At 37.0% G+C, this 20,140-nt stretch overlaps 1 protein-coding gene across 13 annotated transcripts in view; it reads left to right on the plus strand.

Annotated features, from left to right (window-relative positions):
* The window catches only part of MARCHF4 (membrane associated ring-CH-type finger 4), a 122,758-nt gene that overhangs the window by 63,230 nt on the left and 39,388 nt on the right, over positions 1 to 20,140 (plus strand). For all 13 annotated transcript variants that reach the window (XR_007951673.1, XR_007951674.1, XR_007951672.1 and 10 more), the window contains exon 2: positions 19,842 to 19,997. Coding sequence is in view for 1 of the 13 variants with exons in the window: in XM_051983583.1 (XP_051839543.1) it covers positions 19,842 to 19,997 (156 nt within the window). In the remaining 12 variants the exon portion in view is untranslated. The remainder of the gene's footprint in view (positions 1 to 19,841; positions 19,998 to 20,140) is intronic.

A 20,140-nucleotide genomic window follows, 5' to 3' on the forward strand; every position in this document is an offset into this window, starting at 1 on the left:
CTTCTAGAACAAGTCATCTCATCTCCACATGCATCCGTTTTCTCATCAGGAAAATGAGGATAATGATAGAACCCCTGCCTTAGTCTGTGAGGTTCAAGTGAGACAATATATGCAAATAAGTTTATGAACTTGTTATGATTATTATACCAGGGCTCCTCAGCAGATTGATTTCCATCTTCTAACAGATCTCAGAGTTTTTCCTGGATGACCTCCAGCCCTGACTCTGACTGATACCACTGTCAACCAATCAATCTCTCTAAGTTAGTGATTATCAATGTCAGTTCCATCTTCAGACCCTACACCCTGTGTCCATCCAAGACTAAAAGGAAATTGAAGCTATCTCCTCAGCAAAGAAATAGTGGGGATCCCTATTTGAAATCTGCTGCTATTTCCCATATGATTGCTGGTAACTTACCTTTTAAAGCCACAGGGCCATGGTTCAAGTAGAGCTCTGATTCCCTAAATGGAAATGGGTGCCATCAGTCACCTAGGATCCCAAGCAAAGCAGTATTAAGACAGGACTTTTGTGGTAATGGTTTTGATTATGACATGAGAAGAGGATTGTGGGACTATTAGGAGATTGGCAGAGATTGGAAATAATTGGGACTCTATGCATTTTATGACCCTGATCTGTGTCTTGTCACCGGACCCGGGTGAAGGGAAGGTGAGGCAGGTGACCTTGCACAGCCCTCCCTCACTTAAATCCAATTCACTTGCACATCATGGATCACTTCCCTGACTTCATGATCAACAACAACGACCCTGATACACTGTGCTTCTATTAAGGTACACTTAGGAATTCTAACTGGGTGTAATTACTGTCCATTTCAACTGAAGGGAAAACTGAGATGAATGGGGAAAATTTTGAAATTGAGTCTGGGAGAGTGGAAATTTAAAATCAGCTCTCTAGACACTAAGCCCAGGTTCCCACTCTATTCCTTTCCCTACCCTTCAGGAACTGGAGAAGAGAATGGGGGAAAGAAGGGAACTGAGCTGTTTTCCTTTTCATCTCTGTTGTTGACTCTCAATTTCTCTGCTGCTGACACTTAACTCCAAGTTCTCAGTCACCCTTTGTGCCAGGAGAATGGCTGAATCGGGGCCCACTGCAGATGGTACCTTTATTTTTAGTTGACTGCACTGGCTTGAAAGACTTCATGGATTCTAGTGGCACAAAGAGGAAGCTATAAAGGAGAAACCACATCATATATGAACAGTGGGCTGGTTTGGAGTCCTTATGACATTAAATATTAAAAAATGGAGTAAGCAGTCTATGTCCCAACATTGAGGAAGGTTTGTTTCTAAATGAGATCTAGTTTCAGGTCATCCTAGGAGAAAAATGGGGAGCTGAGGCACTATTCAGGGGTCTTATTTAGGACTCTGGGGACCACTACAGAGCTGAACAGGGTCAGTGGCAAACCTGGCGTAGTGCAAACTCGATAGATGGATGCTGCCTTTTTCTGCCTCAATTCCTCCTCTCACTCCTGGGAGTCTTTTCTACACTTGGGTGAAACTTAAAGGAAGAGAGAGATCTCGAGATGAGGTGTCAGGGGAAGGTGGGAGATTGTACCCAACTCATTATAATTCATTTTTGTTGTTGTTCAGTCATTTTATCTAACTCTTTGGGATCCCATTTGGAGTTTTCTTGGCAAAAACATTGGAGTGGTTTGCCATTTCCTTCTCCAGCTCATTTTTATAGATGAGAAAATTGAGGTAAATAGGGTTAAGTGACTTTTCCAGGGTCTCGTGGCTACTAAGTATCTGAAGCCAGATTTGAACCCAGGAAGATGAATCTAATCTTCCTGACTCCAAGTCCAGCATTCTGCACCTAGCTGATTTATTGGCACTGCCCATTCCCTGTCCAGCAATCATTTTCTAATTGAATGCATTTTTTATTTCCTGCTAATAAGAAAATGGAATGGTTTCTCAGGGATTTCATCTCACAGAACACTTTTAGGGCCTCATTTTGTATGACTTAAGGTAGAGTTTGGTTGTAACTTATTAAAGATATTGTTGTGGAGTGACATTTACTGGAGCAATATTATGCAGGATCTGATTGTACTAAGTATGTGAATTACAGACCACATGGATGAATAGATGAATGCTAAAGCATTTATTAAGTACCATCTGTAGATCAAGCATCATGCTAAGTGTTAAGCATGCAAATAGAAAAAAAAAAGTGGCTATTTTCAAGAAGCTCATACTTCTAAAAGAAAACTCCTATGTTGAGACAGAAGGTGGGTTTGGATTAAAGAGAACCCTCATTCAAATTTGGCATCAAACATTCTAGCTGTGTGACATTCCAGTTTACTTAAAATGGGGATAATACCAGTGCCTACCTTGCAAGTTATTGTAAAGATCAAATAAGATATTTTTTTGTTTATTGTTTTGTTTTTTCTGGTTATACACATCCATTAATTTTTAAAATACACATTTCTTTATGAATCATTTTGGGAGAGAAAAATCAGAATAAAAGGGAAAAATCACAAGGGAAAAAAACAGAAAAAAAAGAAAAAAGTGAACACAGTATGTGTAAACAAACTAATATTTGTAAAGAGTTTAGCACAGTGCCTGGCACATAAAAGGTTATATAAATGCTTATTTTCTTCCCCTTTCACATATGAGTTTTCTACAAGTCAGGCAGAAAGATCCCTTGGTCCTTAAGCTGTAGTGACAAAGCAGATAGTAATACATCTCTTTTAATATTATCTGTATTGATAAAATGATATCCACTTCTGGCAATGAACCATTTGGCAATACCAAGGACTTTGGTAGCAAGAACATTCATGTCTGAATCTTCTGTAGTTATGACTTCAGTTGATTGGGGTCCTTGGTTGAAAAGGACCAAAATGACATCACTGTGTTAGAGTCCAGTTACACTGTGTCTGATACAAGCTCAGAATGTTCTGCCACAGAATTCAGTACAACTTTTAAAAGCTTAATTTTCTTAAGGATCATGGGGAGTGTAGAATTGTTACAGTTGGACCTTAAAAAGCGTTCAAGTTTGCTACAAGAGAGGGAAAGCAGGCACTATATCCTTTGCATCTCTGTACCTTCAGTGTTTTGCACATAGTAGGAGCTTTGAAATGTTTGTTGTCGCTGAATCAAATTGCTGTAGTTTCTTCTATTCCAGGGTCCAGTTTTTGGCGTTGTAGTCCAAAAACTTGATTTTCTCTCCCAGATAAGTGATCATGTTCTGGGAATAATATCTCATAGTTAACTAAACTCAGAGGAGGCAGATTTATAAAGCATGACTCTAATTTAGTTGTTTATGATTGGAAAAAAAGAGTGGACATTTCTGACACTCATTTTATCATGGGTAATATTTTCTCTGGGGTTCCCTAGGTTTTTTTTTTCTCCTTCTTCCTCAGGGAATCCCAAAGATTAAGTAGATTTGGAGGGGTTGGGGATTGCCCAGTTGGATAAATAATAATAATAATAAACTTCAGCATTTATATAGTACTTTAAGGTTTGCTCAACTCAAGTTTTTTAGATACAAGGCCAATTCACTTGTCTATAAAGACACAGATAAATATGTACACTTATATATAGACACACATATTTCTACATACTTAATAGATAATTGCTGAATTGATTTGAATTTTGTTCCAAGCCATAAAAGTCAAGTCACTTTAAATAAATGAACATAAGGACAAAGCAGTGTGGTATGGAGATGAAGTACTAGCTTTGGGGTCAGATGAATTGGGTTCAAATACTAACTCTGATATTATTTATGTGATCATAGGCAAATCACTTTAGAGCTTCATTTGAAAAGTAAGGACATTGGATTCAATCAGCAGTTCTCAATCTTTTTTGGCCTCAGGACCCATTTATACACTTTTAAATTACTGAGGACTCCAGAGGACTTTTGCTTATATGGTTATATAAATCAAGGCTTCTTAAATTTTTTCTACTCTCGACCCCTTTTTGCCTAAGAAATTTTTACAGGACTTTAGGTATATAGATATATAAAATAGATATACCAATCAAACATTTACTGATAATAAGTCATAATTTTTGCATATGTTTAACATAGATTATTTGCCCTCTAGGGGAGGGAATGGGGGGAAGGGAGGGAAAAATTTGGGACACAAAGTATTGCAAGGGTGAATGTTGAAAATTATTTATGCATATGTTGAAAATAAAAAGCTTTAATAATTAAAACAATCAAAAATTTGCAACTCTCACATTCAGTCATGTGACCCCAAGAAGCTTTGATATAAATAACTTCTCAGTATTATAGAAATAGTTTTGAACTTGTGTTCCTTCTGAAAGGGTATTAGGGACTCCCAGAGGTCTACAGAGCACACTTTGAAAATCACTACCCTAGAAGATATCTGAGGTCCCATCCTAGCTCAGGAGCAATCCTATGCATTAAGAGCCTACTGTGAGTACAGTGAGTGTCACTGTATCATGATAATAGCTAACATTTTCTATAAATAGCCTATTAAAGTACTCTTTGTACTTTAGTTTTCAAAGCACTTTATATGTGAGCTAATTTGAACTTCATAACAACTTTAGGAGGCAGTTGCCATTATTATCCATTCTCCCAGAGTTGTTAAATATCAAAATAGCTAACACATATAAATATTTTGCAAACTTCAAAGTGCCATATCTATGCCTGCTACTATTATTTTTACAGATGAGGAAACTTGACCTAAGAGAGATTAAACGACTTTCCCAGGGTCACACAGTTGACAATTGTCTAAAGCACAGATAATAAAGAATAATGAGTTAACCTTGGAGTCAGGCTGTAAACATAAGTCTTACTTCCTCCTTTCCTTCCTTCTTTCCTTCCTTCCTTCCTTCCTTCCTTCCTTCCTTCCTTCCTTCCTTCCTTCCTTCCTTCCTTCCTTCCTTCCTTCCTTCCTTCCTTCCTTCCTTCCTTCTTTCTTCCCTCCTTCTCTCCCTTCCTCCTTTCCTCTATCTTTCCCTCCCTTCCTCCCTCCCTCCCTCCCTTTCTTCCTTCCTCCCTCCCTTCCTTTTTTCCTTCCTTCCTTCCTTCCTCCCTCCCTCCCTTCTTTCCTTCCTTTCTTCCTTCCTTCCTTCTTTCTCCCACATATATCTGCCTTCTTTTTTTCCATGTGAGAAACTCAAGGGGAGAGAATCAGCTTTGTGAGGTGATTAGCCAATTGATGTAGCCAACTATCTCTTTAAATTACTGTCCTCCTAATTACCCAAGCGATAAAAGTCCAGTTGGGAGAGATTAGATGCAGTCATCACTGGCACCAAGGGCTAGATCAGAGGCTTTGGCTCCAGTGGGAAGGATTGCTGTTCCCAATAAGGAGAAGCCTTCCCTGTGCTTTTGAGGGATGAGCTGGAGGTGAAGAAATGCCATCTGGCTCTTCTGGAGGTCTGGGCTTTCAGGCTTCAAGTGAAAGGGAGAGGCTGAGTATCACCTTTGTATTCCTCTAGACAAAAACAAGTCATTTATTAACAACTTTCTGTGTGTAAATACATGCTAGGCTAGAGATCAAGGAATGAAGGGGAGGTTCAAAATGGAGATTTCTTTCTTAAGAGAACTTAAATGGCTATAACATATAGTGCATGATTTCCTCTTGAGTAGGTAATTCTTTCCACCAACTTACATTACAAATCTATCTATGACTTAGTAGATATATTCTATGAATTTTCTTTTTTAAAAAATAATATTTTATTCTTCCCCCAATTACATGGATTTTTTGAGGGTCTTAAAGGACTGGAAAATTATGGCTTTAAATCTAGAAGAAATCAAAAAGACCATGGAATCCAATCATCTCATTTTACAGATAACAAAACTGAGGTTTAAAGAGATTAAATGAATTGTCCAAGGTTATACACCTCTTAAAGGTCAGACATAAGAAATAAGACAGATCTTCTGGATTCCATTGCCTTAGAGCTTTGGATATATAGAATTCATATTCTGTTTCAGCATTCTAAATGGGATAAAGAATTGGTGTTTCTTTCCACTTACCCTTCCTGCTTACTTCTTGACTGAAATATGGATTGATTGTATGTATGGTGGATATATGCATCAGAGGCAGTATTACAACATTGGTAGCACTGAGCTATCTATAGTTCTATAGAGTGATGTGGAGCTGGGTTCAAATCTCCTCTCTCTTCCCCAGGCCTTCATGAGTTATGTGACTTGCTTCCATTTTCTTACCTATACAATGCAGATATTAATAGCACCTGCCTCTCAGTGGACAAATGCTAACTTTCATGCTCATTTTACCCTCTCCTATGTGTGTATTTTATGTATAATAGATTACATTGCTTAATAAAGGCATTAGAAAGGTATACATCAATGTGCTAGATGAGGTATCAGATAAGAGATACCAACAGGGGGATCAACATTGGACACTCGGATTATCTCTAGAGGAGATTTTTTAGAGGATGGATGGAAATTCAATAGTGAAAGAAGGGAATGAGAATATTTTTCAGATATAGGATAATAGTGAAAGAAAACCACAGAGGTTTGGAACTTTTATCATTCTTTTGGGGGAAGGGAACAAGCATTTATTAAGCCCTTATTATGTGCCAGGTATTGTGCTAAGCACTTTACAAACATTATCTCATTTGATCCTCACAATAACCTGGAAGATGGGTGCTATTATTATCTTTATTTTATGGATGCGAACTTGTTACCCAAGGTCAGATTTGAAATCAGGTGTTCTTGGCTGTCAGTTCTAGAGCCATCTGGCTTTGCAGAAGCTGGTTGAAAGTTTCCATCAGGGAGGATGTCCCCTTCTCCAGCCTAGGGTGAGGTCAGAGGAAGGTAGTAGTAGTGTAGGTTGGGTAGATAAGAATGTGTTCTCCCTTTTTGAGAGCTCTCTTCTCCAGGGGAGTTGGGAATCCCTTAGTTTCCTTGTTGGAATTAGCCAATCACCAGTTGATCAACAAACATTTATTAAACACCTTACATGTTTCTAAGTATTGTTTGGGGGCACAAGCACTGGGTTAGTGGCTACTCTATAAAGCAGGTATGATCAGATTTTCATTCGTCTTATAGGATTCTATGAAACCTTTGGTCTAACCACAGATGAGCCCATCATCTTGCATCCCACGGCATCTATGAATTATTAAATTGGTTTGATGCAAGAGTGTGGTATCCACTAGGAAGATTAGTCAATGGGACTGTCTCTAGGGTTGATCTTGATGGCTGGCCTTATACATTAGATTTTAAATATTCAGAATTTGTATAGATTCATGAAACATTGGAAAAGGAATTGGAAAGGAGCTTAGAAAAATTTGAGGTTAGTCTCCTCATTGTACAGATGAGGAAACCGAGACCCAGAGAGATAATGAAGCTGAAATTTGAACCTACATCTTCTGACTTGAGGTCTCCCATGCTCATGTCACTACACTATGTTATTTCCACAGTCAACAGAAGAGGAGGGCTTGAAGCAGGTGCAGAGATGACGCCCAGGAGGATCTCTTGATTTGGGGTGAACTTGATGCGCTGAGAGTGAAGAAATTCCTTGGGACTGGACTAGCTGGAAGCAGCAGACTCACCTTTCCGGGTCCAACTCTCAAATCCCTGGGCAGGGTTGGATGGGCCAGACCGGCCTGTGCTGATGGTGGAAATGGGCTGCCATTGGGAGACTTCTTCTTGAAGCTTCCCCTCACCTGCTTCACTGCCGAGCCTCCCCCAGACCACCTGCTACGATGCCTTTGCAGCCAATTAAAATCCGATTCTATTCCCAGCAAGGGACCTGGCAGCCTTGGGTCTTCCCAGCAGGCTGAGCTGGTAGCAATTACTGGCCCGGCTGGTGCCTGATTAGCTGAGGGGAGGCTGCAGTTGCCACCCTACCCCTGTGGTCAGCTTTTAGCTGATGGGCAGGGACTCCTCACCCCCAAGCTTTTCCCCTAAGCTGTCATTCAGCTCCACCGCTAGGGATACAAATTAACCTGTTCATTTCTCTATTCCTGGCATTAGAAACTAAGAAGTCAACTTATATCCAAGCAGGACTTCCAAAGAATAATTGTCTAGATCTCCCCATCCCTCACCCAGGAACTCTGAAACCTGTAATGATTCCCTGATTTGGCAGCCAGAGGGTGCTTAATATCACCTCACTGTACCGTGCAGCTTGAAAAGTAGAATCCATGTGGAAGGGCAAAAGAGATGAGATTAATTCAGCCTGAAGGAGAAGGTTAAAGAAAGTAGTGAACAATAAATCTCAAGATTCCAAAATCTTATTATACCCAGAGAATAGAGTGCAGGCTGACCCATTGCTTTGCCTCTTTCTTTGGATATATTATTTTGTATATAATTTGCATAACTACAGATACTTTTAGCTCTGGACTCATTCAAACTGAGTCCTATCCTAGAGGATGTCAGACTTTTTTTGATTCATTCTTTAAACTCTTCATTTCAGGGCCAGGAGAAAATTCACTGAAAACTTGAGTTTGTCTCAAATCTACAGTCTCCCAAAAGGCCTAAGAAAGATATTCAAGATAGATTAGCTATTTATTTCCTCTCTTTCTTCTCCCCAAATACTTAAAATGCAAAAGATTCATAAATGTTCATTAAGAAAGACTTAAAAGGGGATAAAGTGACCCATCACTTCCATTATATTCTCCCAGTCAGTTAATACTTAAAACATAAGACATTTAGTGGGAAAACTGAACAGGTATTTTATTTCCTCAGCTTTTACTGTCCAAATCATTCCCTCAAAGTTAATGTCTTATGGAAAACCAGCCCATGACTTGGGCTTATTTTCTGCTGGTACAAGTCATCTTTTCTTTCAAAAAGCATTTAGCTTCAGATTTAACAGGCATTTACTGAGAGCTAGAAATTTTTAGCTTGTTAAGCTCTTGTCTTCCAGGCTGGAAACATCTGTCTTAGGATCATTGTTTGATCCCTGATGCCCAAAGTTAGAAATACAAAACAGAAGTCTTCAGAGACCCATGGTCCAGGCTTTGTTTGCATGGGTCAAACATGGTCCTTTTGCCATGTATGTGCAAGCAACCATCAATACTAATTGGAGTAAGAGAGTGGAGCCCAATCCCTCTACCACAGGAAATCCCAGTGAGGGATTCAGAAAACAAGAACAGATCTTACCTCACCTTGAAAGTCCACAGAGTGAGTGGCTCCTTCAACTTCAGTGGCCAGCTTGACCTGTCCACCTCCTTCCTGTTGCAGTTAACAGCCTGAGAGACTGTTGAATCATCCCCAAACTCCCATTCTTAAAGGACTTGCTAACATATAAATTCCCAGAAGTGCTCACAGAGCTCAGCACATATTTCAAGGGATGTTTTTCAATCTACCCCCTGCTATATTTGCATTTGCTTATCTCTATACATATTGCCTCCCCCAGCAGAGGAGGTCTTGTGCAGAACAGATATCTCATAAATATTTATTGAATTGAAAGGGTTTTAGATTAGACATTATACAGGAGGTCCCAACTCTAGAGAGCTCCCCACTGGGCTTGGGCTCTCTCTCCAGATCTTGGCAGGAAGTCTATAAGCAGCGATTTCCTAGAGCCAGAAAAGGCTTTAGGTATCATCAAATATAGGATTTCTTAACCTCTTTTGTGTCATTGACCCACTTGGCAGACTGGTGAGACCTTTGGGCACCTCAGAATAATGTTCTTAAATTAAAAAAAAATTTAACATTGGAGAGAAAATCACTTATATATCGAAAAATGGTTATCAAAATATGTAATATGTAATAAACTCAGATGAATAAGTCCTGATCTAGTTTAATCCTAGCTTAGTTGTATATACTACATGTATAGATTATATAGTATGTTTAGTTATAGCTATGTAGTATATTTAATTGTAGTTATATAGCATATTGTGAGGATCAAATGAAACAATATATGTAATGAACTTCTACCCCTGGCAATAAAACTTGGGAATTAGTCTCTAAGCAGGACGATTCAAAGAACAACTGTCCAAGGCTTTAAAGTGGTACATTAATATTAACTGTTGTTACTCTCTGAATTTTGCCTAAATTACATTCTACCTTCTAATTATAATTAACTGCATTTATATGGCATATTTTTTACCCTACTCTCTTATAGAATGCAAATTCCTCAAAGGCAGGGCATACTTCATTATTCTCTTTGTATCCCTAGAATTTTGAATCCTACCATACAGATTTTATTTTTCAGTCATTTCAGTCATTTCCAACCCTTTGTGACCCCATTTGGAATTTTCTTGACAAAAATACTGGAGTAGTTTGCCATTTCCTTTTCCAGTTGATTTTATAGAAAGGAAACTGAGGCAAACAGGGTTAAGTTACTTGCCCAGGGTCATATAGCTAGTAAGTATCTGAGCTTGGATTTGAACTCAAGTAGATAATTTTCCTGATTCCAGGCCTGATGCTCTTTCCACTGCATCACCTAGCTGCCCTGCCTATGACATAGTAGATAATGAATGTCCAATTGAACAGAGTTGTGATTCCCAATTTTTAAAATTCTCTCTATTTTTAAAATACCTATGACTCTATCTATAGTACTACATGATACAGAGATACTAAAATTCATTTTATTTTGAGAATATCAGAATTCTCTTTGAAATAGAGATACTGTGGTACTACAACCATGGCTGGAAATTATTTTTTTCAAGGGCAGGTGCCAAGGAAAGCCTGACTCAGAGGCCAACCTGGCATTTGCCCAGTGGCTTGTGGGATAATCTATGCCCTTTGGCACTTTGGGGGGAGCCAAAGTAAGAGCATAGAAATAAGTTTCTCTTGGAACTCAGCTTAAGGGCCTGGCATCTTGGGAACTTGTCCAGTCTGCTTTGTGGTAAGAGCTGAATTCTGGTAGGACTATGTTGGTCAAAGTTGTTTTCTGCTGTATTCTACACTTATAAAAATAATTTTGATGATGAGGATGATGATGGTAGGGAAATAGAAGATAGCCATACATATACTTTTCTTCCTGACTTCAAAATCTGGCCTCAAAAACTTTCTAGTTGTGTGATTCTGGGCAAGTCATTTAAACTTGTTTGTCTCAGTTTCCTCATTGTAAAATGAGCTGGAGAAGGAAATGATCCAAACTCTCCAGGATCTTTGCCAAGAAAGCCCCAAATGGGGTCACAAAAAGTCATGCATGACTGAAGTGAGTGAACAACAATCTATGTTGATTAAAACACAACAGCAATAATCATGGGTAAATCTATAAATTTAGATCTGCATCTCTCATACTTCCTTGCATCTCCCAGGTTGCTGTGTTTGTTATATAAATTCTGTTATTATAGGTGAAGTTCCTTTTTCCTTTACCAGTTGAGTAAGTCTAGAGATAGAATGAATAGGGGCATTTGTCTTATATTAGTTAAAGTGTAAGTGAAAAAAATACCATAAGAATAAAATAATTATTGTGAAAATGAAAAAAAAACCTACTCTGAATTTGGATTTTGTTGTGTTTTTGTTGTGTATATGGGTGGATGCTTTTGATATTATATTGTTTTCTGTGAACTGACATGAGCAGAAAGGCTGAAAAATTTTGCCTTGGGGATGGAGGCAGATTTTACATTGATGTGTGTGTGTGTGTGTGTGTGTGTGTGTGTGTGTGTGTGTGTATGTGTGTGTGTGTAGGTGAGGTATTGGTATGAGAGCAAATTATCTGCTTGAGTAAATCAAAAGAGATAATAATTGTCCATTAAATTTTATATATATATATTTTAAGGGTATTGATTGATTGATTTTGCTGATTGATTTTTCTCTTTTTTCTTATAAAATGTTCTTTGTTATATGGGGCGGCTTTCTGGTATAGAAATTCAGATTTATTTTTAAAAATATTTTAAGGGCTGTCATTTTAGTTTTTAATTTTTTTGGTAATTTTTTTTTTACTTTAAACTTAAATTCGAAATGAGGAAAGAAAAAAACTTGCCATGTACACAATAGACCATAGTAGAAGATTCAACATAAAACAATAAATTTTCATTTCAAGAAAACCTATATAATAAATATTATACATTGTTTTCAAAGCTGCCTAGATTTTCTTTACTTCCTTGTTGGTTTTCTTTTATTCTCTGCTGTGCACTTTTTACTTTATTTTTTTTTCTTCCCTCCCCTCACCACTACAAAGAAGTCTACAATTAAGCTTGGACATACACATACACACACTAACATACCTATATACATATACATGTATGTAAGGCCATGCTATGCCTATGTCCTCTTGTCATCTGTTTCTCTGAAGGTGGATAGCATCTCCCTTCATAAGTCTAAGTTTTTCCATGTTTTTCTAAATCAACCAGCTTATCATTTCTTACACTAGAGCAATATTCCAACTCAATCACATACTATGTGTGAGATTGTCTATAAAAGTCCCCCTCCCCCAGTTCTCTTCATTTCTTCTAATCTTGGCTACAATGGTTTTATTTATACAAGAAAATTTTAACTTAAATAATCTAAATTATTCTTTTTACACTTCAACAATACTCTCACCTTATAATTCAGTTTTATGTTTGATACTGCCGAATCAACTTCCTTTATATCTTTTGCCCCAGTTTCTTTGAAGTTTCTGAACTTTTGTTCTTTCAAATGAACTTTGCTGTTATTTTTTTCTAACTCAGGAAAATATATTTTAAAAGTAATTTAATGGGAGTGATATTGAATAAATTGATTAATTAGGTAAAATTATCATTTAAAATTATATTGGACCAAAAAATAAGAAAACAAAATATAAAGAATGAAAAAATGGAAGAGAATTGAAACATAAAAAAAGAACAGATCTGGAGAACAGATCAAGAAGAGAATTTGGACTACCTGAAACCTATGAGTAAAAGAAGAACCTTGACATGATAATACAAGAAAAATGAAAGAAAATTCTCCTGAAGTGATAGAACAAGAGGGGAAAGAAGTAGGGAAAATAAACCCACTGATCACCACAGAAAACCTATAGGAACACCACTGCTAAAATTTAAAATGCCCAGATCAAAGAGAAAATTTTATAAACAACAACAACAAAAAAAAAAAGAAAATGAAACAAATAAACAAAACCAATTCAAATATGCTTGAGCTAAATTTAGAATAACAGAATTTATCAGTGGCTACAATAAAAGATTGCAGGTCCTGGGATATTATATATAGACAATCAAATGAATTAGGCTTGTGACCAAAAATATTATATCCAGCAAAATGAAATATAATATTGAATGGAACAAAGGGACATTCAGTGAACTGTCAGATTTTCAGGATTTTGTCTCAAACAAACCTGAACTCAATAAAAAATTTAATATGTAAGAGCCAACACCAAAGGCTCATTCCAAGGTACACAATAAGAACAAATTGTTTTATATGTGAAAATATAAACCATATGTCTAAATTTGATATTAGAAATTGGGTAGTCCAAAAGAAAGAGTTGAGTAGAGCTGAGTGATGTGACTCTAAAAATCAAAATTGCCTAGGAAAAAGTAAAAATAATAAGTATACTATATGTATGAGAACAAGAACAGACACAGAGGAATTAGATGGGAGAGGAGGACTGATAGTAGTGAAAACTTAGTCACATAGGAAATGGGTTAAATGGAAATAATACTTATATGTATACCAAGAAGGGGATATATCACCCTCCAAAATTCTCTTAAGAAATAAGGGGGAAGAGGATTGGATAAGGTGGATAAGGTAGAAAAAAAATGTTTAGTGTGTGTATATATATATTAATGGCAATGGGATAAAGAGGAAGGGAAAGGGTGAGGGGAGAAGATGAGAGGGATCCATGGGTGGACCCTCTGCTTAGCAGGGATAGGAAGTAAGAGATATATATAAACACAATAATGATCAGGAGTAGAAATTATTAAAAAAAATTTAGGGTAGTAATCATTGATCTCGGATAAAGTCAAACTAAAAACCAATTCAATCAAGAAAGAAATCAACATTATATATCCGCTATTTTAATATTGTTTTAGATATTTGTGTATGTATGTGTATATACATATTTACATAAATATGTATATTTATAAATATTGGTATATGCATATAGGAATATGTGGTGTGTTTATATGTATATACATACATACATACATATATATATATAAAGATAGATAAAAATATATGCATACATATGTAAACATATCCATGCGTAAATGTAGCATGCTTGGAGGAGATTGGGGTAGTAAAGAGGAAAGGAGGAAAAAGAACAAAGTAAAAAGTACACAGCAGAGAACAAAAGAAAATCTAAAAGGAAGCAAAAAAAGATGAGCAGTCATTAATATAATGTTTTTTATTATATATGCTTCTTGGAATGAAAATTTATTGTTACATATTTTGAATCCTATTTGATGTTCTGCTGGGCATATGACAATGTAGTTTTCTGTCTTTCTTTTTCTATTTTGTTATTTTTTTATTTTGAATTTGTTTTAAATAAATAAATACATTAAAAAATTTAAATTATATTGACTTTACCTACCCATGAACAATATTCTTTCAATTATTTAGATCTGAGTTTATTTGCACACAAGGGGTTTTTATATTTATGTTCTTATAGTTTCTGTGTCTATTTGGGTAGATACATATTCATGGATTTTATACTGTCTAGGTATTTTAAATAATCTAAGACAATATGATATTACTGACACAGTGTAGTTTCTCTATTCTTCACTTTTGATTAAATCTATTTGAACTTTAAATCTGTCTGAGATAATCCCTGCTTTTTTTTTTTACATACTAAATGCTATTCTTGCCCTGTGTGTATCTCTCATTTTTATGTTTCCTGAAAGCAACATGTTGTTGAATTCAAAATTTTTAATCTACTATCCATTTTTGTTTTGTGGATAAATTTGTTCCATTCATATTCTCAGCTATAATTGCTTACTATATATTTTTCTCCTTCCTCTTTTTTCTCACTATCCTTCTCATCCTCTTTACCCTATTCCTCCTCATTTCCCTGCTTTTCTTCTACTCATTATTTTGCCCTCAAATTCTTTAACATACCCATCCCTCCAAAAATTCCCATCCCTCCAAGAGTCCCTTTTTTATTACCCCTCCCCCCCATTCCCTTACCCTCTTGTTTCTTTCTGGATTAGAAGGCTTTTATATTCTTCCAGATATACATATTGTTCCTTCTTTAGCCTATGCTTAATGAGAGCAAGGTTGTAGCTTACCTGTCTTTCTCACTGCTACCTTATTCTGTATCAATTTTTCCTTTTATACCTAATTTTCTGAGATAATTGTTCCTTTTCATATCTCCTACATACTTTTATTTCTTAATTGATCTAATCATACATAACTCAGCCCACACCTTCCTTTCAAACTACCCAAATAATGCTAACAATCGTAAGAGTTCTACTAATTTTTTCATATATATGAAATAAACAATTTGACCTTATTGAGTCCTTTATAATTAGTCTTTAATGTTTATATTATGTTTCTTCTGGATATTATATGTTGAATTTTTCTTTAAATTCTAGAGTTTTTGTCACAAAACCCCCGAAAGTCTTCAAATTCATTAAATATCCATTTTTCTCCCATTCAGGATTATACTTAACTTTACTAGGTAAATTATCTTCATTTGTAACCCCAGATCTTTTGCTTTATGGAGTATAGAGGTTAATATATCTGTTCCATCAACATAGTAGCTTGTGGGACTTATGTAATAATTATTTTAGCTCCATGATATTTAAATTTTTTCCTTCTTGTTGCTTCCAGTATTTTCTTCTTAACCTGAGAGCTTTGAAATTTGGCTATGAAATTCCTGTAAGTTTTCTTCCTGGAATCTCAGGTGGGGATTGGCAGATTTTTCCCATTTCTACTTTGCCTTCTTTCTCTGGAAATTCAAGGCAATTGTTTCTTAATAATTTATTGTAACATTGTATCAAAATTCTTTTTTTATTGAAATTTTAGTTAGTCTGACTTTTCTTATAATATTTCCTTGATCTTTTCTCCAAATGGGTTGTTTTTCTGATGAGATGTTTCATTTTCTCATCTATTTTTCATTGTTTTGTTTTTGTTTTTATGATTTCTTAGTTCTTAGGTCATTAGTTTCCCCTTATCCAACTTTGTTTTTTAAGGAATTATTTTCTTCCTTAAGTTTTTGATTGTCTATTTCCAGTTGGTTCACTTTCTTTTCATAAATTTCTTTTTTTTTCTTATACTCTTATTTCCCCCCTAATTTTCCTTGATCTCTCTTATTTGATTTTTAAAGTCTTTTTTTTAAACATCTTCCAAGAATTCTTTTTTCCCCACTTTGCTAATTACTTCAGGGGTTATTTTCCCAAACTTTACTTTCTTCTGACTGCACCAGCCCAATCTTATTCTATCAAGGGGAAGTCTCAGAAACAATTTAGGTGTGGGTGGAAGTCAAAGGAATTACAATCCAGGCCAGCTTTGATGGTGTGTTAAGTGTCATGGTGTGGGGGAATTGGATAGGACAAGACTTCAAACCAGAAATCAGAGCTACCCACCTGCAATTAAGAGAGGGGGGAGGAAGGGAGAGACAGAGAGAGAAATAGAGACAGACATAGAGAGAGAAAAAGAGACAGAGTCAGAAAGAGAGAGAGAGAGAGAAAAGGATGGAGGAAAGGAGGGAAGGAGAGAGGGAGAGAGAGAGACAGACAGATAGACAGACAGACAAGGAGAGAGATGGAGAGAACAGAGAGAAATATAGACAGAGAGAAAGAAAGAGACACAAAGAGAGAGAGATAGGGAGGGAGATGGAAAGAGAGAGAGAGAAGAGGAGGAAAGGAGGGAGGGTGGGAGAGAGAGAAGGAGGGAGAAAAGGAAAGAGGGAGGAAGAGAGAGAAATAGACAGGGAGAGAGAGACAGAGAGAGAACAAGAGTGAGAGCAAGAGACAGACAAATTGACAGAGAGGGAGACAGAGAGACATGGAGATGAATACAGAGAGAGAAATAGAGACAGAGATAAATAGAGACAAAGACAGAGACAGAGACAGAGAGAAAGAGAGAAACAGAGAATAGAATCTCTTGAGAAGAATAGAATCTCAGGATAAAAGGGACTATTAGAGGTTATCTTTTTCTTCCATACCTCAAAGCAACCTGGGCAGGAGATTTATACCTGTTTTACTCCCCAGGAGGTGAGAGCCTTCTTATTTACCTGTTCCAGTCAGATTGAAAATCAGCACTTGGTGCAAACTTTCATAAAAAGCATATGAGAACATAAGCCATTAAATAAAATACATGGACATGGTATATATCTGGAGATGTGCTGATACATGTTTAATAACCACCTCTTCTCCCTTCCTCCAATTAAATAATAATTACCTTCAAGTTTAATTTTTATTAATAACTTTATTTTATCACTCTCTTCGGTCTAGATAACAAAACAATAAATCAAGTCCTGATTTGTAGCCTCTGTCAATTGCCAATTTTGGAGATGTCAAACTGAAAATTGAACAATTGGCTGGTTTGAGCTGGCTCCAGCACACTTCTGAACATATTTCACTGACCCTCAGAAGAATTACACATATGTATTTGGCAAGAGTGAAAAGACAAGGGCTTGTGAAAATGAATAGAGTAATAGGGCCAGGTCAGCCTGAGAAGACTTCATAGGGGAGTCAGGTTGGGAGCAGTGTTCTGAAAAAAGGGAGAAATAGAGTTGAGCAGAAGGAAGAGATGACTAAAATTCCAGCTTCTCCATTTCTTCCCTATATCTATCCTTTAGTGAATCCTGTCAAATCATGACAGATGAATGGAGAAACCCAAATGAGGTCGAATTGGTCAGAGAAGGCTAATTAAGGATGTCAGAAAGGTGCTTCTTTGGTCTTAGTTTCTCAGTCTTTATCTCACTGATTCCCCCAATGTTAAAGGGAATTAGAATTTGGAGAGGGAAAATGTGTTTGAGCCTCTAGAGCAAACAGGACCTGTCAGGTCTGGCTATCTCTCTCACTAATTTTAGATATATTTCCTCTCTTCTCTGGCTTCTGTGGAGGGATACATCTGAGCCTATATGAGCTGAAGGACATATCTGCCACTTAACCTGTTGCCACCATAGCAGTCAGGTAACTCAAGAATGCTGAAAGAAAGCAAGGAAGAAAAAAGGAAGCCAGACAAAATAAAGGGAAAGAAATCCACGAATGAAGGAAACCATTCAGTATTCAGTCTTGGTGCACAATCTTACATCTTTGAGTGTTGTCGCTCAGAGAGACCAATCTTAGACCTCCTCAAAGTTTTCCTTTATGGTTGATAGCAGAGATTTATGATGAATTAACAAGTACTCCTCTTACAGGAAGGAGTTCTCAGAAGGTCAGCCTGCCCATCCTCTTCTCTCTAGTTGGACTCCATTGAAACCTCTCAGTTAAACCTGAGTCTGTCATTTTATTCCAAAGCACCAGAGAAGAGCAATTCTCTCGGTAGCATAGTGGTGAGAGAATATTGAGAGCCTTGGTCTGGGAAGGAAGAGCTCTGTGTCAGAGTCCCAGATCCGCCAGAGACATTGAACATTCGTTCCACAAGCATTCATTATTTATTCTCACTAGAACCCTGTGCTAGGTGCTAGAATTAGGAGAATAAAAATGATATTTGTCCCTGCCTTCAAGGAGTATATGACAGGTGGAGAAGTGATGGTAATATTATGTGTGCTGATAAATACAAAACAATTTATGTGTGATAGAGATAAAGGAAAGAACTGATAAAGAGATCTGAAATTTGAGGAGGGAGAGACTATATTAACTGGGTATGATCAGGGAGAGCTTTGAGGAGGAGGGAGTTTCTGAGCTAAAAAAACAAATTAAGAGAAGGGAGGTATTTCCCATATTCCCATATGAATGCATAATGTTAAAATACAATTGAGAGTTACATAGTGAGCCGGAAAGAATCTTAGAGACCATCTAGTCCAACCCCTTCTTTTTAACAGATAAGGAAACTCAGACTTAGCAGGGTTTAAAATGACTTGTGTAAGGTGGCACAGGTAACAGGTGTCAGGTAGGATATGAATCCAGGCTCCTGGAGTATATATGGACATGTATTTGATTCTGTGATATCAGGAGAACATGGCATAAAGAACTGCCCTTCCAATCAGAAAGACCTCTAAATTGTCCCTATGCCAGGTAATGGTTGTGTGACTCTAGGCAATTTTACTTCTCATGGTCCTAGGCAATTCTTTTAAGTCATTGAAAAAATGCTGATCTTCTTTTTCACCTGGGAATTCCCTATATGAATGAAAACATAGGATCCAGTCCCTATCCCCATATCATAATAATTTCCAACTAATTCAAAAGGTATATTGTGAGAATAATTGAAGTATTAAAGATTTTTGAAATAGTCTCTTGGAGAAGAATAAGCCAATTTGGGGTCAGGCAAAAGTCAGACTAGATTCTTCCTTCCTTTGTAATTCCTAGGAGATTGGCTTGGTCTTAATGATCTCAGCCTCCAGGGAATTCTCCTGAGCTCCTGCATTTAATTAGTATCTTGGATTCAGCACCAGACTTTAACCCTTAAAGGACCAGGAATTAGACTTGGTTGTTTCCTCTGTGAAGGACAGTTTATATATGGAAAGGAACATCAAAAGTGAGTAGTAGAAATCCAGAAATTATTTTGCCTATCTCTTGTATTCAAGGAGAACCTCTTCTTTCAAGTTCAGATGAGAGATTTCCAGGGGGAAGAAATGTCCCCAGCTTCTTTTGCATTCCCTATTATGTAAATATAATGTATGATATAAATTTATATAATATTGCAAGTTTTCAAAGCATATTCATTTTTATCATTTGGTAAGCGCTATTATTGTCCCTGTTTTGAGCCATAATAAGTGTCTTAGGTCCCACAAGTAGTAGGTATAATGAGAAAGGATGCAAAGTGGGCTTTCCTGAAGCCAGATCTTACTATGACATCTACCTATGAACAATCTGCCCTCAGTACAAGGTCCAGGATACAGTAGGCACTTAATAAATGCTCCTTGCCTTGATTCCGGTTCTGTTCATTATTGTTTCTCACTCCATCTCTTGCTCTTTCTCTGCAGGGGGAGCTGCTGAGTCCCTGTCGCTGCGACGGGTCAGTCAAGTGTACACACCAGCCCTGCCTGATCAAGTGGATCAGTGAGAGGGGCTGCTGGAGCTGTGAATTGTGTTACTACAAGTACCACGTCATTGCCATAAGCACAAAGAATCCTCTGCAGGTAAAGGTTCGGGAAAAGGGGTCACTTTTCTTTCCCATATCCCAGGGACCCTTAGAGGGATATGGATATCATTGGGTTTGGGGAGGGAAGAAATCACCTTGGTCCCCTCCCCCCCAGAATTGATTTTGGCTTGTTTTCAATCC

Source organism: Antechinus flavipes, chromosome 3 (genome assembly GCF_016432865.1).
Source record: "Antechinus flavipes isolate AdamAnt ecotype Samford, QLD, Australia chromosome 3, AdamAnt_v2, whole genome shotgun sequence".
NCBI lineage: Eukaryota > Metazoa > Chordata > Mammalia > Dasyuromorphia > Dasyuridae > Antechinus > Antechinus flavipes.